General features: G+C 37.1%; 1 protein-coding gene across 3 annotated transcripts in view; it reads right to left on the bottom strand.

Annotated features, from left to right (window-relative positions):
• kif1c (kinesin family member 1C) overlaps window positions 1–24,266 on the bottom strand; it is a 60,680-nt gene that overhangs the window by 3,226 nt on the left and 33,188 nt on the right. For all 3 annotated transcript variants that reach the window (XM_059549718.1, XM_059549720.1, XM_059549719.1), the window contains 19 exons: window positions 22,660–22,736; window positions 22,001–22,180; window positions 21,172–21,237; window positions 20,815–20,993; window positions 20,021–20,132; window positions 19,864–19,941; window positions 17,477–17,542; window positions 17,216–17,294; window positions 16,141–16,219; window positions 15,905–16,053; window positions 13,416–13,576; window positions 13,021–13,100; window positions 7,635–7,710; window positions 6,857–6,936; window positions 6,660–6,754; window positions 5,874–5,957; window positions 5,338–5,518; window positions 4,965–5,037; window positions 2,902–3,000 (listed from right to left, as the gene is read on the bottom strand). In XM_059549718.1, coding sequence (XP_059405701.1) covers window positions 2,902–3,000; window positions 4,965–5,037; window positions 5,338–5,518; window positions 5,874–5,957; window positions 6,660–6,754; window positions 6,857–6,936; window positions 7,635–7,710; window positions 13,021–13,100; window positions 13,416–13,576; window positions 15,905–16,053; window positions 16,141–16,219; window positions 17,216–17,294; window positions 17,477–17,542; window positions 19,864–19,941; window positions 20,021–20,132; window positions 20,815–20,993; window positions 21,172–21,237; window positions 22,001–22,180; window positions 22,660–22,736 — 1,994 coding nt within the window. The remainder of the gene's footprint in view (window positions 1–2,901; window positions 3,001–4,964; window positions 5,038–5,337; window positions 5,519–5,873; window positions 5,958–6,659; window positions 6,755–6,856; window positions 6,937–7,634; window positions 7,711–13,020; window positions 13,101–13,415; window positions 13,577–15,904; window positions 16,054–16,140; window positions 16,220–17,215; window positions 17,295–17,476; window positions 17,543–19,863; window positions 19,942–20,020; window positions 20,133–20,814; window positions 20,994–21,171; window positions 21,238–22,000; window positions 22,181–22,659; window positions 22,737–24,266) is intronic.

Below are 24,266 nucleotides of genomic sequence, written 5' to 3'. Positions count from 1 at the left end.
TCTCATCTACTGGTAGCATTCAGTAAATATGCGTTTCGTTTAAACAAGTCTTGCAAACATTGTTGAATTCAGCTCAGATATCTTCTAAAGTTTGCATTTGTACACTGCATGAAAACAACTGAACTCAGTCTGGGTAAACTGAATGCAAACTAAAAGGAGAGTCGCTAGACATGCTTAAAATTCTTGATTTCAAACAGGGCTACTATGTTGTATTAATGACATTAATTTCATATTAAATGTCATATTCACTGTGTGCTGCATGTAAAATTAAAGCTACCTTGTCTTTATTTTCCAAAAGTTTTTTTGTGATAAATACCATTTTAGATTTTATTTTATCATCAAGCTCAAATAATTGTACATATTTAAACATTTTCAAATTATATAATTTAGTAAATATTACGTAAAATAAATTAAATTTCAGCAACTATTAAACGTGTTTTATTAGGGGTGCTCCAATCAGGATTTTTGAGGCAGATCATCAATCACAGGCATCAGTGCCTACCGATACTGATCACCGATACCGATATTTCTAAAGCCTTCTTTTTATCATGTAAAATTAAATGTAAAAGTGATATTCCAAATCAGAATTTTTTATTTTTATAGAATTTTTATTTTTACAATCGTACAATTGTTGAACAATAGCTTACACACAGCACCAACCTGATTTTGTGAGCTGTATGTAAGGCAGCCTTTTACTCCAGGGTCACACATACTCCATTTGCAGTTCGTATGGAGTCCATGTGCAGTACGTAAGAGGTGCAGAAGCAGCAGGTCCTCACTGTGCTTTCACACAGGAGTCCACTACTGATCTGTGGCTGTTTACCACAAACTAGGGCTGTACAAAAAATCTAATGCGAACTTCATGTGCATCTCATCAATAAAGGTGTTCCTGAGATTAGTAGTATATATCCAGCATGTGCGTTCAGATCAGGGTTGCCAGATATTTAAAACAAAACCTGCCCGATTCCTTTCAAAACTAGCCCAATCTAGTTTCGTTCCGGGTGATAAAATACATGTTTTTTGGCGAGGTTCCCTTGGTAAAACAGAACCGTAGTTCAATGACAATCTACACAAAATCAATTGAAACATCACAGGCGATTCATTGATGATTTTGAAAGCGATTTTGTGTAGTTTGTCAGTGAACTACAGCTCTGTGTAGTAAATGCCACTCCACCTGAAACAGTGTTGCCAAGTCCACAGTTGTTTTTCATATCCGTGGGTTGAAGTGACCCCAATCCCAATAGTGTGATATTTAGCCCCTGAAATGAGAATTTTACCAAGGCAACCCTGCCAAAAAATTAGTATTTTATCCCCGGGATGCAATTTTTATCCAGGGAAACCTCCTGGAAATGCGATTGGGCTAGTTTTGAGAAGCAACTGGGCAGGCTTTGTTGTGAAAACCTGGCAACCCTGATCTGATCGCACGTGCTAGAGATATGCTACTAATCACAGGAGAGCCTTTACTGCAATATGGGCATGAAAATCGCATTCGATTTTTTGCAAACACCACATTTATCCATTATTCTGATTTCAATTTCAAACATTGTTACTGAAAATGCTTTTTCAGCATTACAATTCTTTTTTTTTTTACACAGTACAGTAATCTTCATAATTACTTAATTATTCATAAATGCAATAAATATAAACAACAAATTCTTCCAATGCTTTTTGCTTTTATGTTTACTTCTAGATTTATATATAAAGTTGATCAAGCAAGTGTCTCTCACGGCAGGCACGTCATCAGCTTGAGATAGGTTTATGAGATAGGCCTTTATAGAGACTGCCGATCAAACATCCCAAAGCAATTATCAGCCAATAAATCGGAGCACCCCTAGTTTTCACTATCTTTAACTAGTGTGATATCTATTTATTGACTTTATGTCGAGCACAATGCTCTTAAAGGGGTCATATAATTCCCATTTTCCACAAGTTGATATGATTCTTTAGGGTCTTAATGAAAAGTCTGTAACATAGTTTGTTTAAAATTTCTCAATGTTAGTGTAAAAAAAACACCTTTTTTACCCAGTCAAAAACAGCTCTTTTCAAAACAGGCTGGTTTGTGGGATTCTCCTTTAATGCTAATGAGCTCTGCTGACTCCGCCCATTTCTTCTGATCTGTTCACTGTGAGACTGTTTACTTTAGCCACATTCATAGTGTAACTTGCTAATTAGCACAATATTTTCAATGATTCATTTAAAACACATTATACTCATTGCTGGATGCTGGATCATGAAGGATTCGCGCGAACAAATGCATTTAAGTAATTCAAGGACGCATTTCTTTCAATTCTCCAAACGTAAGTTAATCCTATGCGATTTCAGTCGCTCAGATGTTGAGAGTAAATGACTACTGCTGTGTTCATTATTACATCCAACAACAAAACACTTCAATCACTTAGGAGTCATGCTCGTCTGCATCTCGGACTGATGACTGCTCACACAGGGCGGGTCTGAGGTAAGACACAAGTCCAGTATGTGCTGAAGCGCTGCTGTCAATCAAACAATCATGGGAGGGCCCTCCGACCGTGTGCTGTCACACGGTCAGATGGCTCGATTTGAGAAAGGGGAAAACATTTAAAGAGATTACAGAAAAATCACTTGGTGGATTTTTATCATTATAGGGTGGTTGTGTACACACACTGCCAACACACATTTCAGTTCAAACAACTTGTAAGAGTGCATGTAGCATTATATGCCCCTTTAAGAGACTAGCATTGGCCATAAAAAAAAAAAAAAAAAAACATATTGGCTAACCACTAATATCTACCTTGGGCTAAAAGTGCAGGCACATTAGCAAAACCTCAGAAAAAAAACAAAACGAAAACATGTAAATAAGTGTGAGTCAAAGGAGGTCAGTATCAATCTGTTGGTGTTGCAGTGATGTATGTGTGTGTGACTGACCTTGTTGGCTGGCAATTTCTCTCTGAGAGAAGAGATGAGTCTCCAGCTCTCCTCACAGGACCGTTTATCTGAGTCATCACCACTGTCTGAGTCTGCATACTACACAGAGAGACAGAAAGACACATTAGCTTGGTTCTAAAGCCTAGTGAGCTGCCTTTGCTGTACTGTAGCTTCTATGGCAACAACGTCCTAACTATCATGGGAGCTCTTAACGGACTGATTTGGAGTGCTCTGCTGTACATAGACAGCAATCTACAAACCACATAACAAATACTCCTAACACAAAGCACACAGGAGACTCAACTCACAACAGAGTTTGATGTTAGCTTGATGCCAAGCTAGATCCTGTAATTTAAGTACTTTGCACTATTATGAAACATTTACATTAAAACAAAGAAAATGTATAATGTGCAATGTTGTATAAACAATTCTTAACCATTCTATCTAATGAATTGAACAAGCAAGTTTTTGACACTAAAGCCCTAGTCGGACGCGACTAGTTTTCTAAACTACTTTTGAGTTTTGTTTCTTACCACCTGACGTCTGCGATTTTCATGTACCAATTCGGACGGGACTAACATCTCTGTGTTTATTACAGAGGTGCGAGGGTCTGGTTTGTGCATCTGGGCGTCACAGAGATCACGCGCTCTGTATGCGTGCATTGCATTCATTCAGAATGATTGCCAGCAGTATTATTACACAATAAATACTAAATGGCTAGTATAGCAAAACCATGTTAATGTGTGGTTCCTTTAGTTTAACTTGTTTTCCTTTTTGTGTGTGTGTGTGTGTGTGTGTGTGTGTAGTAGGCTAAACCTACCGTATGTTTAATTTTCATAAAGGTACATATGTAATTAAAACATTATGTAAGTGAGTGCATAAATGAACGTGAGTAATCTTACCTGATGCTGATATTACAATAGCCGGTATAAACAGTTTACGTAATCTTGCTCTTGAATTTATTATTTTTATAATTTTTTTTATTAATATTTCTTTGCCGGTAAGCAAATATATCAAACATGTGCGCGGTAAGAGCATCTACGGTAATTCACGCTGGCCAAAACAAACAAGGAAACGCGTTGTGAAATAAAATATCACCGGCAATCACAGACATTCGCATTCAGACGGGATTAGTTTTCTCAGAGGATCACTGAGTTTGCTGAAAAACAGTAGGTAATTTGCTCTGGAATTATCACAGTGGTTGTGTGAGAAAAACACAGACGTGGCAGATTCGGACGGGATTAAAATCACCAAGTACGTCTGTGAAACATATATTTCTCTAACGATCCCCTGTAAACCTAGTCCCGTCCGAATAGGGCTTAAGAATGTGAACTACATTTCACAAAATTTCTGATTTCCTTGCCTCAGGTATTACATCCTTTCTGACTAATTAATTTGCATGTCTTTTCCAGTCATTCATGTTTCCTTATGGATAAAAAGCACAAGTTTGGAATAAGGCTCAATGTAGTATTCATTTCAGTGAAATAAGAACCCGGTTTCTTTAACTAAATTATATATATAACACTGTCATAAATGCTCATAACCATTAAAAAAAAATCATAAAAAATACTTGTAAAAAATAGTTTTAAAAAAGTCCCGTTTTTCAAAAAATTGGTAATGACTGGCAGCTACGGCTGCCAAACAAAAAACGTAAAATTAAAGTAAAATATCATAATTGAAACAAGGAAAAATCTGAAAAATAACTTTTTTTCTGTAAAACCTTTAATGACAATTATGTAAAACTATTGTTTTTGCACTTTATTTAAATTAAGATATTTTACTTTAATTTTACTGTTTTTGTTTGGCAGCAGTAGCTGCCAGTCATTTACCCCCTTTTTTTTTTAAACAGCGTTTTCTAAAATCTGCATTTCACAACAGAGCATAGACAGGGTATCAGGTGTAACTCAGTTACGACAACATGGGCAATAACAGTGTTTTGTATTTGCTTGGCAGAGTAATCATTTTAATTAAAAGTTAGATGGAATTGTTTTGGAATCAAATTGTGACTTGGACAGAAGTATGAGGAGCCTTACTGTTTTTTTTTAAACAACGTTTTTTCTTACCAGTCTCTGCTGTTCCAGTATCTGGTCCGCCTCCTCCTTCTCTTTGCGGTACTGATTCTCCAGATCCTGCAGCCTAAGAGAGAATGTTTAAAGAGAAAAAAGAACATTAGCAAGGCAAAGCCTGCTGGAGAAATAAATGGTTTCTTGAAGGTCCAAGCAGATCTGGAAGGTTTATCAGACAGACTACTAGCTGGTTTTGCTTACGCTGACCTGTAGACCATAATGGGCCATTTGGTTATGGCTGGTAGATCATCTTGGACCAGCATCCTCATTCGAAAAACCAGCATTTAAGAAACATTTTAACCTTTTTCAAGATTCAGATCTGAACACAGACCCATACACAGAGGAAGATTCATTTAAAATGGGTTTTCACCTCTTCTCCATCTCCTGCTTTATGTCAATGCCTTGTTTCTCCAGCAATTCTTTCTGTGCGTAGCTCCAGTCCACTGGCTCCCCCTGCTGCTCCTGTGTGGCATTGCGCTCTCTCTCTAAGCGGGCCTGCTCTGGGTGGTTAAACCTGAACACATGGTTCTTCCCCATCACTATACGGTTACCTACACAATCACAAGACAAAGGAGAATCAGTGTTTACAGGCAATAAGAAGATAAGATAATAAGGATATGTACAGAATGACATGCTACCAAGACTACTATTTCTGCAGCACAAAGAAATGCGAGTGAACATTTTCTGTGTAGAATACAGAAATAGAATATCCTTAGAATATGACTTTCAGATGAATGCATTTAAGATATTCACTTTTGCATTTTAAGTCTTGTATAACAGCAGTTATTTTAAATAAGACTAGGCAGTATGTACTGCAAAGACTGTACTGCAGTAAACAACACACTAGTTTTCCTTTCTGAACCACAGTAATAAAAACACAAATAGACCTGAATTGAAAAAAGTCACCTTGTTTTAGCACAACACCATCAGTAATTCGTTTTCCATTGACGTACGTTTCTGCCCCAACTAATGGCTCCAAAGTCACCACCACTGCGTGCGCGCACACACACACACACACACACACACACACACACACACACACACACACACACACACACACACAGAAAGAGAGACAGAGAAATAGTGATTTAGATCTTGTAAACGTAAGTGATTATACGCACTGAAAACATTAAAAACATAATTTGTTGATGTAGCAATACACTGTCTTTTAAACTATCAACTTTTGAAACTACAGGTCTACATATGACACAAATTTCTAACGTGGAAATTTATGTAAGATTTTATATACATATAGCCCTACACTATCATTCAAATGTTTGTGACCAGTAAGATTTTTTAAAATGTCTCTAATGCTGACCAAAAGCTGCATTTATTTGATCGAAAATCAAGTAAAAACACAAATATTGTGAAATAGTATTACAGTTTAAAAAAAATTTTTTTTGTTGAAAACATTTTAAAATGTATTCCTGTGATGTATTTTGACCAGGCTTCAGTGTCACATGATCCTTCAGAAATCATTCTAATATGCTTATGTGCTGCTTAAGAAGCATTATCAATGCTGAAAACAGTTGTGCTGCTTAATATTTTAGAGGAAACCTTGATAAATTGTTTTTGAGATTCATTGATCATTTTCAAAACAGCATTTATTTGAAAAATTAATTTTGTAACATTGCCTTTACTGTCACTTTTGTGTGAATCAGTGAATTTAACGAATGTTGTGATCGCTCTCACCTTCATTATTCTCATTGACTTCACTGCAAAAGACGCAATGCAGCTCCTTTATAAACTGACCGCTAAGACGGATATCCACATCTTCCTGACCAACCCTGTGACACATGTGCACACACAGACACACACACAGAGCCATGAGACACAGAGTGCAGCATCTACACAGAAACTGACCACTTCTTTAGCAACTCATTGCTCACCTGGTGACTCCATCTTTAATATAATATATCAGACACTCTGACATCAGAGGATCCTCGTTCAGATTCACCAGGTGGGGCGTCTGAAGAAAAAACGTGGCTTAAACATGTGGTTTTGGTGCATTTTCGACTTAAGACTTATAAAGTGCTAAGATAAATGCATTCTGTGTGAATACACTTTGTTTTAGAAATTGCGAGATGGATGCAGTAGAATTGGGGGGGCTAGGTCTTGAAACTTTTTTTAAAATGAGAACTTTAACTTGAACAATGTGGAAGAGGTTGCAAAAGACACAAGAGTCAAACACATCTGTCTAGCATGTTTACATAGAAAAACTATGGAAAAGTAGCACAGTGGAATGAATAAACATTCTGCATGAAAGATTCGTGTGTAGAAATCATAAGGTGTGGTCACATTAACAACATTTAAGCCAAAGAAATTTTACGAGTAAAAAACGAGTCTTATTTATTGTAAACAGTGCAGCAATATGAAGCACATCTGACGCAAAGACAGTTTCAAACTAAGCAGCTTCCTGTTGGTCAGTGAGTCAAATTTGCGTGACTAACTTAAATCCAAGGCAAAATCTCCTGGTGGAAATCTTTCATCCTCACACAAAATTCCTGACTGAGTGAATTCCAATTGAAATGACTACATTTTGCCTGCGAAGATATGCTGAACAACAGTTAATGTGACCGCACCTTTACTTCCTGTAAAGCTGCTCTGACAACATGTATTGTGAGCAGTACTATACAAATAAATGACTTCAAATAAGACTTGACTCACTCCTTTGGGAGAGAAGACACCCACTGTTCCTCCATCTTCTTTTACAGACACACCCATCTCAGCCAGCAGTGCCTCCCTGATGTCACACACAGAGAAAGATGTTGTGGGTTCCACACCTGTATTACTCCCACAGAGCCAGACTTTTGACTATCAGCATAAAGTCTGGCCCATATTGCAGATCATTCTAGACAAGGACAAGCTGACTGACATGCAAGACATACAGTTAGCAATACACATTATACACAGTATGTACATGCCGTTAATAATACATGATTATACACAGTATGTACACATTCTGCATTATATACAGTAGACAGATTCACATAATATATGCAAAGGTGCAACTGATTATACATAAACTGGATACGCAAAATGTCATAGATGTGCATTGGATGGTAAACATTGGTAGTAGATACATTATTTTATTTAGTGCAGTATGTATAGTCCACTATTTAACTGTGTTGGAGTTAAAGTGCAGCGTGTGGCATATTGTGTTGTGTGAGTATGCTGCAGGGTGCAGTAGGGTGTATTAGTTCTGACTAGGCATGGGCCGAATACCGGTTTCAAGGTATACCGCCCTATATCTGAACGCAGAGGAACAAGTGTCTTGTAGATGACAATGGGTGTGTGTTTTCTGCTGTGTCTCCTGAAATCCATCACCAGCTCCTTGGTCTTGTGAGGTGGTTCTCCTGACACCATTTAGTCAGGGTGCTCACCTCCTCTCTTTAGGCCATCTCATTGTTGTCGAGGCTCAAGCCCATCACCACTGTGTCATCAGCGAATTTGACGATGACGTTAGAGCTGTGTGTGGCTGCACATTTATGTGTGTACAGGGAGTACAGGAGTGGGCTGAGGACACAGCCCTGAGGAGCACCAGTGTTGAGGGTCAGCAGGGATGAAGTGTTGTTGCCCATTATGACCACCTGACTTCTGCCTGTTAGGAAGTCCAGGATCCAGCTGCACAGAGATTGGTTTAGTCCCCTGAGCTGTAATCCACAAACAGCATTCTCACATAGGTTTTTTATTTTCAAGGTAGGAGTGAGCTGTGTGTAGGGTGAAAGCAATAGCATCATCTGTAGAACAGTTGCTACGATGTGCAAATTGTAGTGGATCCAGTGAAGCAGGCAGCACAGAGCAGATGTAGTTTCTCAAAACACTTGCTGAAGATGGGTGTCAGAGCAACTGGCCTCCAGTCATTTAAACGTGATTTTATTTTTCTTAGGTATGGGCGAAATGGTGGACCCCAGCTAGTTGGAATGCACATTCTCGGAGCGCACGGCCTGGGATTCCATAAGGACCCACAACCTTGCGGATATTCACCCGTCGGAAGGATCGGGTTACATCCGTGACAGAGACTGAGAGTGCACTCACCTCTTCTTTGAGCTCTCTCTGTGGGCGATGTTGTCAGCTTCGAAACGTGCATAAACGTTATTAAGCTCATCGGGTAGAGAGGCGGCAATGTTCACAGTAGCTGGTTTATTCCCTTAAAAATCTGTGATGTTATTGATGACCTGCCACATGCCTCTTGTGTTGTTGGTGTTGAATTGTTCTTCAACTTTGTTTTTATATTGTCATTTGGCGGCTTTGATGGATTTCCTGAGATCACAACTGGCTCAATTCCGCAAACCGCTACAATTGCAGGTTTTCAAAAAGAGATAGCAACAAAGGGGCAAAACTTATGGACTGCAACTTTAAAACTACTAATGTGCATTCATACATGGTTACCAAGTTTTAATTCCAATTACTAATTATATCATTAAATAGTACTTGACTATCCTAATATATTTATAATGTGTATGTTAAGATATTTAAAAAGCTTTGCTATGTTCTAAAACACACACACACAAACACACACACACACACACACACACACACACACACACACACACACACATATATATACACATATAGTAATTTAATAATTTATTAACATTTAATAATAAATAAATAATTATTAATAACTTTTTATTTAGTCGCCAGACTAGATGTAAACTCAAAATATTCTGGTGATCCAGTTGCCATGGTGTCCGTAGAGGGTTGCATGTACTCAAGTCTGGTAACAATGTAAAAGCTATTTTTACATTTAATTCTAAATTTACTTGAACCAATAACAATTTGTAAAGATGAAAATCAGTAAAGATTACACAAGTGTGTTTGCTGAACATAATTAAGCACTTGTCCGGCCTTCACTTAAACTTACTAAATTACTAAGGGTGTACTCACACCTGCCTTTTTTGGTTCGATTGAATCGAACTCAAGTTTGTTTTCCCCCTTGGTGCAGATTTTTTGGGCAGGTGTGAATACAATAAATCGCACCCTGGTGCAGACCTGGTGCTGAGGTGGTCTCAGCCAGGTTCCAAACGAACTCCGGTACAGTTTTTTTAAGTTGTGAATATGATAGAGTCGGACTTGTAATCCAAAGGTAGTGGGTTCAAGTCTCAGATCCGGCAGGGATTTTAGATGAGGGTAGTGAATAATCAGTGCTCTCTTCTACCCTCAATACCACGACTGAGGTGAGACCCTTGAGCAAGGCACCGAACCCCCAACTGCTCCCATCCCCGGGCACTGCAACATTGGCTGCTCACTGCTCCATGTGTGTGCTTACAGTGTTTGTGTGCTTGTTCACTTCGCACTGCTGTGTGTGTGTGTGTGTGTGTGTGTGTGTGTGTGTGTGTGTGTGCACTTGGATGGGTGAAATGCAGAGCACAAATACCAAGGAAGGGTCACCATACTTGGCCACACATCATGTCCTTTCCTTTATAGTGCTTAACGTTTGCATTTCAATAGCTTTAAATCACTTTTTTTATAAAACAACAATGCTTAAAAACGCGTACAAATTAACTGTCCCGAACTATGTATTATTCTTACCTTAATGAGCAAAACTTACAGCGTGTTAAATTTTTTTTTCCAATGATGTCCTGAAGCACACTTCAGCTTCCACTCTCCATACAAATGATTGGATACGTGCCTAACAGCTCACATTTCTCTAAGTTAAATGTTTAAACTAACATTGTGATATGCTTTAAGTATTTTACACTCACTGGGCACTTTATTAGGTACAACTTGCTAGTACCGGGTTGGACCTGCCTTAATTCTTCGTGGCATAGATTCAACAAGGTGTTGGAAACATTCCTTAGAGATTTTGACATGATATGTAGACATGATAGCATCACACAGTTTCTGCAGATTTGTCGGCTGCACATCCATGATGCGAATCTCCCGTTCCACCACATCCCAAAGGTGCTCTACTGTATTGACATCTGGTGACTGTTGAGGCCTTTTGAGTAAAGTGAACTCATTGTCATGTTCAAGAAACCAGTCTGAGATGATTTAAGCTTTGTGGCGTGGTGCATTATCTTGCTGGAAGTAGCCATCAGAAGATGGGTACACTGTGGTCATAAAGGAATGGACATAGTCAGCAACAATTCTCAGGTAGGCCGTGGCATTTAAACGATGCTCAACTGGTGCTAAGGGGCCCAAAGTGTGCCAAGAAAATATTCCTTACACCAATACACCACCACCACTAGACTGAACTGTTGAGACAAGGCAGTATGGATCCATACTTTCATGTTCTTTACTCCAAATTCTGACCCTACCATCTGAATGTCGCAGCAGAAATCGAAACTCATCAGACCAGGCAACTTTTTAAAATTTTCTATTGTCCAATTTTGGTGAGCCTGTGTGAATTGTTGCCTCCGTTTCCTGTTCTTAGCTGACAGGAGCGGCACTCTGTGTGGTCTTCTGCTGCTGTATCAGGCTTTGATGCATTGTGCTTTCAGAGATGGTATTCAGCATACCTTGGTTGTAACGAGTGGTTATTTGAGTTACTGTTGCCTTTCTTTCATCTCTAGCCAGTCTGCCCATTCTCCTCTGACCTCTGACATCAACAAGGCATTTTCGTCCACACAACTGCCACTTTCTGGACATTTTCTCTTTTTCGGACCATTCTATGTAAACTCTAGAGATGGATATGCATGATCAGCAGTTTTTGAAATACTCAGACCAGTCTGGCACCTACAACCATTCCACGTTCAAAATCACTTAAATCCCCTTTCTTCCCTATTCTGATTCTCAGTTTGAACTTCAAGTCGTCTTCACCACATCTAGATGCCTAACTGCACTGAGTTCCTGCCATGTGATTGGCTGATTAGCAATTTGTGCTACCAAGCAATTGAACAGGTGTACCTAATAAAGTAGCCAGTCTGTGTATATCTATAGATTTATAGATTATTCATATTGCATTAGCTGATAACACCTTACCAGTAAAAGAATAAAAATTGCACTACTAAAGATCTCCATGATTAGCCCATTTTTGCATTTCCTGTTTTTTCCTGGTTGAGAATTTCTGTCCAATGAATAGATGACCTTAGCACACGTGTGGTTTTGTTTACAATTTCTGGTTCACTTGCAAAAAGGGCAGTGTGAAAGCGAACTGCAAAAAAAAAAAAAAAAAATATTCAACAATTATATTTGGCTCGGACCAAAGTAAGTGAACTAGCGGACTTTCCGGGTGTGAATTCAACCTAAAACTAGAAAGCGGACTTTCATTCAAACAGTCAATGTTTTGTTTTACTACCGTAATGTTTAAGGCACCTTTTAGGGAAAGGCTCTGATAGCAATGCCATGACAGTGACAGTAAATCATCTATAACCCACCCTAATTGGCTAGTTAACTGGCAAGGTCAATTTCCACCTGCATTTGGAGAGTCAGCGTGTTAATTTCAAACCCTGTATTTCCCACTTGCTGCCCTGCTCTCTGGCAAGATACTGGCATTGGCAATCAAAAAATCCATATTGGTCAGTGACCAACCATAACACACCAAGCAGATAGCTGGCTGTCGACCAATGCTGACCTGTCATTAGCATCTGTCGGCATAGTTTTTGCAATTTGTTCTGCACCACTGTCACTAGTCAGACCCCTATTGGCAGCTTTTCAGCCAATTTAATTTTATTCGGTGGCAAAGCCCATCAATGAGATACATCACATTTATTGGCTGTTCAGTTTAGTGAAACCAGTGCATGAGAAGAATGGAAGTGAATTGAATTTTTTTTCTCTCTTTTTTTTTTTAAGTGGTTCACAGACACTCATTCATGCCATTTTTATTTAATACTAATTTATTATTCTAATCATATCAGTTAATGGTTAATGTTTGGAAGTAACAGTTGTCGGTTAAAAAGAAAATGACTCATAACGCGTAAATCGACTCTAGAGGGTTAAAGTCGGTTTTCATCAAAGCTAGTTCTTTGATGTTGGATTTGGTGTGTAACATTCACAGTGTAAGGTTATTCCATAAATGACATCCAAATTCAAATCTATTACAAATGTTTGTGTTACAATTGTTTGAACTTTTAAAGACTGAAAACAACTGGGTTGTGCCTGTTCTCACCTGTCTTGTCGTATTGATTCTGTTTTCCTAAGCTTCTCCTCCCATGTTTCATTCAACTCTGCAATTATCTTCTCCGTTTCCTGTTAGAAACACAAAGATATTGTTAGACAGAAAGATTTTCACTGCCTTTATTTTACATATCAAACATACAAAAGAACCCCTGATCAGTCAGAAGCACTCTATGCATTTGGTTACTCTGACATTGGGTTAGTTGACATGCCTCGTAAAGGTATCATTTAGAGAGAAGTAGCAGCTGAAGTTAGCAAAACTTCTAAAAATCCAACATCTTTACCTACTTTAATACTAAAAACTCTATCATGAAAGTAGCTTCTCCAACATTGCTATACTGACATTTGGCTGTAGTTGAGACGAGAGTATCTACTGAGAATGTGTACCTTGAGTCTCTCTGTGGCCTCCTCTTTGCTGATGTGTGCAGTGGGAGTAGTGGGCGTCACACCCTCCATTGGTGCATCAGAGGTAGATTGTACAAATGAGAGCGAGGGCTGATGGAGCTCACCTGAGGCTCCTCCCAAAGCCGCGTGTCCCGTTTCAGACCCTGAGAGAAAATTAGTGTGCCGGTTATTGTTTAAGTGGTTGTTATTGTAATTGGTGTGCCACCAGTTCAAATTCATAAGTTTTGGATCAGTAAAATTTTTGTTTTTACTTAACCCAGTGTGACAAGTGGGCGGGGCCGAGAGGCGTGGGAACAGAGCGAGGAAATGATTGGAAATGAGCGACACCTGTTACACTCACCGGTCTCGATTCCCACGGAGGAGATCGGAAGGATATAACAGTGGAGCGACGACAGTGAAGGACGACAGAGGACCAGGCCTGGACTTTATTTTGTGTTTGGTTTTTGTTTGTGCGTGTCCGTGAGGGGCTGTCGCGCAGTTTTGTGTTTATTTTATCATTAAAGTTTTATTTGAATGTCTGTCAGTTCCAGCCTCCTCCTTCCCATGATTATGAAGTTTATATGTTGTTACACCCAGAAATAAAGCATTAAACTTATTCAAAGTGACGGTAAAACATTCCTAATTTTACAAAAGGTTTCTATTTCGAATAGTGCTGTCAAACGATTAACTGTGATTAATCACATCCAAAATAAAAGTTTTTGTTTACATAACATGTGTACTGTTTATTTATTATGTACATATAAATACAGACACATACAGTATATATTTAAAAAACATTTACACACATATATATATATATATATATATATATATATATATATATATATATATATATATATATATATATATATATATATTTATATATTAAGTTATATATCAATATAAATTTAATATATAAACAACATATTTTTCTTATTTATACACATGCATGTGTTTGTATTTATATATACAGTATACACATAATAAATATACACTGTACACACTCATATATTATGTAAACAAAAAACGTATTTTGGATGGGATTAATCCCGATTACTAATTTGACAGCACTAATTTTGAATAAACGCTGTTCTTTTAAAAAGTCTATTCAAAGAATTCTGAAAAAAAAAAAAAAAAAAAAAAAAAAAAAAAGAAGCAGTACAACAGTTTTTTAACAATGACAATTAGGGATGTTCTTTTTGGTTATTTTTCCTAACCGACAACTGACGCTCGTTAGCTAATTATTAACCGTTAACCGAAAATTATTTTAAATTAAAATGTAATTAAATGTATATAAAACAAATAAATAGGCCTATACAAGAAATATATTTTTACCTAATAAATGAACGAAAATGAACAGAAAAAAAAACGAAATCGATGGCAGAAAGCGGCATCCTATTTTTCTTTAGGCTTATTTTACACACAAAGATTTGTTTTTATTGTAAATTTAAAGAAATAAAGGCAAACAGTTTACAATTCTGACTATCCGCCGACGCTCCACTCAGGGCTCCCATAGTTCCAAATGGGCTCGACCCTTCCCCGCGCGCCGCTTCATCAACACTTCATCACGAGAACAATTCATGCCAAAGGCCCGTAATATAACCGCATAATCAGCACGAATTCACATGTTAAACATATTTAGTTATAGACTGATACAGATGGATCTCTCAGATCAGAAGATTATAATGATGGCAAGAACAGAGCGGAAAGTTACAGGCTAGTTCTCAAGGAGTTTGTCTGTTCCTTTTCTGAATATTTTCGGGTTAAACATGATTTTAACAGATACATCACATTTTCACACAATCGCTTTCTCAACAATGCATTCAAACAAATGTAACTTACAGTGCTACTACATCATCAGCTGATCTGCAACTGTAGTGTGGTGTCAAAGTTTATACAGACTTTTAGCGTGGCAGGACAACTCTCGCGTCCGGTTAGACAGCGTTTGCTCAATTTAAAAATAATATATATTTAATAATAATAATAAAAACCTAAACCAGTGGCATTAAAAGATATGCCGAAATAGACTAGAAAATATATTTACGTTTTTATATTTACGGTTAAAATTAACATCCCTAATGACTATACTAATAAAGGTTTCTTGAGCAGCAAATCAACATATTAGAATGATTTCTGAAGCATCATGTGACACTGAAGACTGAACTTAAAATTCAGCTTTCATCACAGGAATGATTTACATTATATTAAATGTAAATATATTCAAGTAGAAAACAGTTATTTGAAATTGCAATATTATTTCACAACATTACTTTTTTAATGAATAAATGTAGCCTTGGAGAGCATAAGAGACTTCTTTAAAAACATTAAAAAAAAACCTTAAAGATTCGCCACTGAAATGAATGTCTATTAAAAAAATCTCAAAGGCTCTAAAAATGGATTTAAGACCTTTATTTTATTTTATTCAATTTTTTGGTGTAATGAGACCTGAATGTTAATGTTTGGAGGGTTTGCATGTGTATGTGTATATTTACCTGAGGCAGTGATGAGGTTGCTGAGTCCCTGAGACAGGAGGAGCTCTTTGAGTCTGTTGACCTCCTCTTTCAGCTCCCTGACAAGACGTGCGTTTGGATCCTCATTAATGACAGCATTACACTTTATCTGCTTAGCTCTGTCTGCATACCTACAGCAGGACACATGCTGGTTATATAGTGCATACAGGACAAAGAATTGCAGAAAAGAACTATGGTTCGCTCGTGTGTGTTTTTACCTGAGAGTACTGAGTGTTTCTTCATAATTAATATCTGCTGGGCTCAGAGCAGCAATCATGGCCGTGCGTGAGTTTCCACCTTTAAACACAAACACTCATTTAAACTCTGTGTGGAGCAGTAACAACAACTGGTTAGAGATTAAAGTTTAAAGTTAAATGAAGTAAGTATCTTATACTCACAAAGGCTGCATTTATTAAGATTTTTATCATTTATGATAACACGTAACAACTTTTTTAAAATTATTATTAAAATGAATTTATTCCTGTGATCAAGGCTGAATTTTCAGTGTCGTTACACCAGTCTTCAGTGTCACGTGACACTTCGGTTGCTTGGACTTTCAAATGGAAGGACAAAAATCTTTCAGGTTACACTGAATTTATCTTCATTTATTTCAAAGATAAATAAAATCTTTTTAATAAAATTTAAAATGACATGAGGGTGAGTGTAAATGAAGATAATATTAATTTAAGATGAACTATTTTTTTTTTAAATATGTGAATTTCCTTGACACTGACTTTTTAAATATTTTTTATTAAGTTTTTTTATATCTAAAACTTTCAGAATACACACAGCTGATACCTGCATCTTTGTATGTTACTGGAACCCCACATTAAAAATATTGTTTAGATTTTTTTTCTGTTAATGTTCAATCATATGTTGCTTAGCTGTGTTTGTCTTCACAGGCAAGTTAGAAAGCAAGAGTACCGGTATCTCCATCTCAAGATGTACTGTCAAAACACAATTTCTCCCTCTTGGGCTGATAGAAGAGTTACTTAAATGACTAGTTGCGGATCGGAGAAACTTATTGTTGACTGGTTTTGGGCATCAGAGCGAACTAATTTTAGATAACAGACAAACAGATCCTCTAAAGGGACATTCCTGATGCTTTGACAAAATCTAACAACAAGTGACACAAAAATCATCTTACTGGTCAATAAATTTATTTCAGTGAAAAAAGTCTCTCTAAATGAAAAATGCTCTCTTGTCAGACTAATTTTCCTCCCTGTGGTGAGCAGATGTGTTGGAATGTATGGTTTCAAGTCTGTGAATAGGCCTTTAGACAGCAAGACATACCTAGATTTTCTCTCAATAGCCATGTGAGGACAGAATCCCTGTAGGGAATGAAATCAGAGCGTCTCTTCTTTGAGCCATGCTGTGGAGGGGAAACAAATTGTTACTCTTCACAAAGAACTCGACATTTGAGACAAAACATTACAGGACAATGAAGAGACAAAAGAAACAGTTGAGAAATGAGGTAGAGAAATGAACTGAAGCAGCAGTAAGAAACAAAGGAGAGTCAGAAAAACTAAAGCAAACTAAATAAAAAGTTCTCACCATGTCTGCCAGTGCTGAGATGACTTTACCCAGTGTTGTCAGAGACTTGTTAATATTGGCTCCTTCCTAAAAAAAAAAAAAAAAAAAAAAAATGAAAATTAGCCCGTAAATTACTCACCCTCAAGGCATCCTAGGTGTATGTGACTTTCTTCTTTCAGATGAAACTAGTCAAGAGTTATCTAAAAAAATGTTTTTGATGTTCCAAGCTGTTTAAAGGCAATCAGCTGCTGTTGCAGTGCATCAGTCCAAAAGAGGTGAAAAAAAAGTGCCCATCCATAATAAAACTGTGTCTTACTCGGTTCCGGGGGGTGAACGAAGGCAGTAGAATCGATGCGTTCGACTTCCGAACAAATGCGAACCAATGAATTTTTGTAGGAGAAATATCCATATTCAAAACGTAATAATCACTTTAATGTAGCTTGCGCCAACAGTTGGACACTTAAGGAGTTCTGGGAGCTGCTTTCGTGTACAACAGTGAGCACAAGCTCGATTAAATTGATTATTACGTTTTAAAAATGGTTATTTTTCTTACAAAAACGCAACGATTCGCTACAGGAGGACTTGTTCACCCCCCGGAGCCGTGCAAGACCCTTTTTATTATCGCTGGGTGCTTTTTATTTCACTTCTTTTGGACTGAAGCACTGCAACACCCACTGACTGCCATTTAACAGCTTGAAAGATCAAAGACAATTTTTTTTATATAACTCTGACTAGATTCATCTGAAAGAAGAAAGTCATATACACCTAGGATGCCTTGAGGGTGAGTAATTTATGGGCTAATTTTCATTTTTGGGTGAACTAACCCTTTAACAGAATGTCCATAGCTTTTCAATGTAATTCAAGTAGCTTGATGTCAAGCTTCAAAAAACATGATAAAACTCTTACATATGACTCGTGTCCAATTTAAGCCATGATTAAAAGTCTATTATGCTCAATAATTCTGCAGTTATTTGATAAAACACAGTAAAAACAATACTATTCTAAAATATTATTACAACTTAAATAAGCAGTTTTCTATTTGAATTTAGTGTATTTTGTAATCCTACATACAGTAAATAATTTCAATATGCTGATTTGCTGCTCAAGAAAAGCATCATTATCAATGTTGAATCATACACTACCATTCCAAAGGTTTGAAGCCAGTAAGATTTTTTTTTTTTAAATAAATACTTTAATCGTGCAAGGATGCTTAAAATTGATCAAAAGTAACAGTAAAGGCATTTATACGGTCACAAATTATTTCAATTTGCAAGTTAATGCTGTTCTTTTTAACTTTTTATTAAAGGGGTAATTCACCCAAAAATGAAAATTTGATGTTTATCTGCTTACCCCCAGGGCATCCAAGATGTAGGTGATTTTGTTTCTTCAGCAGAAAACAAACAAAGATTTTTAGGACAACCATTCTAATCTATCAAAACCAAATTAAACATTGCGGCATAAAGTTGGTATGTGCAAGAAACTGAACATTATTCCTATCGATTTTACCTCAGATTCACGCAATGTCTGTAAGAACTGTAAGAACTCTCCTAGGCACGTTCTCAGCAGCAGGCGCGTGAGTTATCTTCTCCTGCTGCTGAGAACGCGCATAGGAGAATGTGCCCAGGAGAACGCGCCCAATGTATCATGACGATACATTGATGTGTAAAGACACAAAGCGAACCTTTCGCTTTGTGTCTTTACACATCAATGTATCGTCATGAGCCGCAGGGTTGAATTTGGTTTTAGCTGTGATTCCTACCCACTTACATTATAAGAGTGATAGACTGCAATGGTTTATCTTAAAAATCTTGGTTTGTGTTCTACCAAAGTTACCCACATCTTGGATGCCGTGGGGTAGTGATGCGCGGTTTGTATTTTTTTTTCCAACCCGCGGGTCTCACTTTTATGAAATTATTTGGCCTGCCCCAGCCCGCCCCGCAAATAATGTAACACTTCTTTTCTCGCCCCGACCCCACGGGGTTAGCGGGTTATGAGACGATCCCCGCCTCGGGAACATTGCGCAAGTTACGTTGCTACGTAGACCTTCGTATTGTAACCTTATAAAAGAACCTAATAAAATATGAAAATATATATTCCAAATATTTAATACAGGTTATAGGGAATTGCACGCAACATACATGGATTTCTTTAACTGCCCCACCCTCAGATTACCCTCGGGGTATGAGACGACTCATACATCACAACCGTGAGGGTAAGCAGATAAACATCAAATTTACATTTTTGGGTGAACTATCCCTTCAAGTGTGCATGTCCTGTTTGAAAAACAGCAGCATGAACATCGTTCAGAAAAATGGTTTCACAACAATTATGAGAGCGTTTAAATGACGACAGTATTTGTTTTTGTGTAAACTATTCCTTTCATTCAGAACTAATGACATCTGACAGACCTTCAACCTCATGCCTTTGGCTCCAGATGAGTCTGCTCTCTCACTTCCTGCCAAATCAACCAGGCTGATCTTGCTCACCTGAACCGAAGACATGAAAACAGACTCAGTAAAGAACAGCAAGATAAAAAAAGGGGTTTCTAATGTCTGCCACACACACCTTCTCAGTGTCCAGGCTGGTCATGTTATCATGTCGACGCTGTGTGAAGAGGATGGTGAAGACAGCATGCGAGCGACTGCTGGTCTCGTTCATATTAGTAGCAGCAACAGTCCTTAAAGTAATAGAGAACAGACAAAAAACAAATAAATCTCACTATAAATGTTGTCAAATACTTCATAAAGAATGCACATTACACAACTAAACACTGTCATACATACTTTAACAAGAACAGAAATTCAAAATCATACATCTATGGAATTTAAAATGCATCCAAGTGCAAATAAAGTCAATTGCCATCTTACTGGAGCAAGTGTTTAAATTGAATCTCACTAAGCTAGTTAGTTAGTCCATAACCTGTCAACATGATTATAGTCAAAATTAACAGATCCACTTGGTTATTTGAAGGTAACTATCACCACTTTAAATTAAGTACAGCGGTTTGATACTACCACAGCAATGTAAGAAATCGTGCATTTAATTCATTGGCATTCTCCATATATATTTTTGTTTATACAAAGTTCTTGCGTTTCTGGCCTTAGCTAGTGTTTTTTTTCCTTTTCTTCATTATCTGTGCTGCGTTTTATATTTCTATCTGGACTTTTATTACATGTATATTTTGAAACTGTTCTTTACACAATGAATAGCATATATTTAAATCTTTGTTTTGTTTCATTTGTCTCTTCCACTGTTCAAAACATATATGCATGTATACAATCTGATTAATTGCTCATTTGTTTAACAGACAAACAGTATTTTAACCTGAATCATAGTCCTGTTTGTGTGAATAATAATACCTGGCTTTGTTGCCAGTGTCCATGAGATCTGCAATATCACTGTAGTTGGTAACTGCCATTTTGGAGAGGTCTTCTACATAAGGGCCCATTATAGGGTGCTCTCTCACCCTCAAGGCCCCTCTGCTTTTTGGGTTCAACAAGTCCCGAACTCGCTCACAGTAAATCTCCATATATGAAACCTAAAGAAACATACAAAAAAATTATATCCAGAAATTGTTTATTTGCCTTTTAATGTGAACTCACATGCTTTATGAGGCCATGCATTAATGAAATGCCCAAAACAATTCTCACAGTTCTTTTAACACCGTACTGTATGTAAATGGACAAACACAATGACTCAGATGCACACAAACATACCTCTACAGAGAAGGACAGGTCAGGGTCAGTGTTTTCTGCCGTCTGTCTGAACAAATCCTCACACATCTATGGGGAAAAACATTAAATGATGCACAATGAGAGAGATGTATGAGAGATCACTAAGGGAGTTCAATTCAACACAAGTACAGAAAAAAATTAAATATTTACAATTCTTTTAGTACCTTTGAAGAATGACCCAGTACTCCTTCATAAATGGACCTGACTATGTTTTTTGTGTATAATGAATGCCGATCTCACAGAACAATTAATTACACTAGCACACAAACCTCTAGAATACTTATTGCATGACTCTCTGAAATACTTGATTCTGATTGTTCAATCAGGGCTTTCAGCATTCTGACAGTCCCTGTTCACTTTTTCTGCAGCCTTGATTCTTGGTTCCTATCAATTTTTCCCATGAAGATTTAAAACAATTTATTTAAAATAAGCTGAAACAAGCTGATGGCTTCCAAAAAAAGAGTGTACGTCATCTATTAACAACCTTGTAGCTCACAACAAGTCTAACTTTAAAGGTTTATAAGTTATTATTATAAGGTTTATAAGATAAGACTGTTCATCAGCATAAATCAACCTGATGCTACTATTACACCTCTTGTAACACCAAGGATTCATGCTTTCATTTAAAACAAATCTTGTCTCTCAATTATCAACTGAATTTGGACTCCAATCAATATTTCATTTACAGTGCGGCAAAACCTTGGTGTCTGAAACCTACAGTATATTAGCACAATGAATAGTATCTCAATGGAGAACAGAAAAAAATACACGTTACTGGAAGCTTTCATTCATGTCGCCTGCATAAACATACTTGTGGTATGATGCCTTGCTGACCAGGATCCTGTTTTCCCATCATGGTGTATGACTTCCCTGCTCCAGTCTGCCCATAAGCAAAAATACACACATTATAGCCCTCGAAAGCATGAAGCAGCATCTCTTCGCCGATGTCCTGATACACCTTCCTCTGAGATGCAAAGGATGGGTCTTCCTCCTGCAAATACACAGTGAAAAATAGTCTGAGGGTGTTTACTCTGTTCAGAGGAATATCTGAAGAAGATGAGTGTTATTATTGGTAAATGCCAACAAATTTACACCTTGATTATATTCTGTTGCATACTCTTTGCAGTTGCATGCAAAACATCTAAAAAAGTTACAGTTTTTTGTGCCAGAGTCCCCTTCGTCATACTCAGCACAAGACAAATGCATTGTGGCATTACTTTCAATAAAGTTTTTGATAAATGAAGGACTTTAAATACCTCATGTTGCATGAATATCTGTTATAGTATACCTTTCTGTAAAGCTGATTTAAAAGCGGTATACAAATATTTGTAATTATTGACAGGTTCATACAATAGAAAATGTTGCAGCAGCTTCACTCTCTTACACTTTCTCCCCAACTATTTATATTGGAAATTGAGACAAAGCTATTTTTTGGGGGAGGATGTGATGTATTCAGTGAAAGAAACTTACTGAGCTGTGTGACCAGTATGAATAGTCAAAAGTGAAGTTCTTGGGTGCTTCCTTTGGTTGTTTAGGATTAATAATACCTGCAAAACAGACAAAATCCAGTAACTTAACCTCACACACACTACTGGTCACAGTCATTTAATTAAACAAGTAAATAGATGAAGTTTATCCCTTATAATAACATCACAATCATTTTAATAAGAAAATTGGGGGGGTATACTATACTAAAATATACTTCACTCTCTGAAATATTATGTAGATGTAAAATAACTTAAGAGACAGGAGCGCATGAAACGGGACAACAGTAAAGTTCCTGCAACCCCTATAGCCGTGACTACCGTATATTCACAATAAAGCACAGTCTTGAATGCCTTATTATAAATCCTATAATAACTTTGGATTTTCAGAATTATAAACATTGTCCAAATATTTACCATATTGTCATATGGTAAAGCATTATAGACTTAACAGTATGACTTCCACTAAAGTTGCTTTGAAACAATTTGAATTGCGAAAAGTGCTTAAAATAAATGTACAGGCAGTGTATAGCATCCATACTTTCAAAAGAAATGTGCATCTAATTATACAAACTAATTATACAGGTCTCCTGAACAGACTATTCAACTAATGGTTCAACCCACAGACCAAGTCCATTTATAATGTTTTTTGCACATCCTTAATATGCATGCTGCACAGGGATGCAGCAGGTGTCTCATATTGAAATTTATCATGTCTGGAATGCTGCACTGACCAATCAGCATCCAAGAACAGAAATACATGTATTATATTTGCATTTACTAGTAAGCGGTCACTGCTTCTTAAAAGCGAATAAAATTTTCAATGAGCATTGGAAACTGTTCTTAGGACATAGTATTTCCCAAGTAATGTCAACACAGTCCTGTCTAGCCATCACAATGAGCTTGGAAACATCCCAGCTCGGCAAATACTGCAGGGCCACAGCACTTCGCCTCCATTCACATTTCTTTCAGTAGCTTCAGAACAACCTTTGACACAATATCCCTGCCAAACCCTGCCCACAATGAAAACTTAGTGATGTTCTTTGTCAGTACTTCTGTTTTTTTTTTATGAATTTAAGGGTGCTTTCTCACTAGCACTTTTGGTACACACCTGGGTTCAACTGACATCAAAGTTCGGTTCGTTTGGATGATGCAAACTCGAGTCCGCTTTAAGGGATAGTTCACCCCAAAATGAAAATTCTGTCATTAATTACTCGCCCTCATGTCAATCCAAACCTGTTAGACCTTAGTTCATCTTCGGTAGGGATGGGCGTTTTCCGCAAATATCACATTCGAATATTTGAGCTCACAAAAAACGAATATTCGAATATTCGTTTATTTAAATTAAGTTTAATTACACAGACGTTATTTTTCAGCAACATTTATTGTTTCCGTCATTTTGAACAAGCTTACACACAATAAGCTTTAACATCACACATCATGTTTTGTAGCTGAAAACCTTTAACAATGCGTGCAAACAAACAAAAGTACAGATTAAAAGCTAAAAAAAAAAGTTAACAAAGAAAAAAGAAAAAGTTAAAGAAAAAACGTAAAGCAGCCTGCAGCAATTAGGCTATTGTAGAACGTAGCCTA

The sequence above is a fragment of the Carassius carassius genome, chromosome 5 (assembly GCF_963082965.1).
Source record: "Carassius carassius chromosome 5, fCarCar2.1, whole genome shotgun sequence".
Lineage (NCBI taxonomy): Eukaryota > Metazoa > Chordata > Actinopteri > Cypriniformes > Cyprinidae > Carassius > Carassius carassius.
The sequence above is the reverse complement of the archived record's forward strand: the minus strand, read 5'-3'. Positions and strand labels throughout refer to the sequence as shown.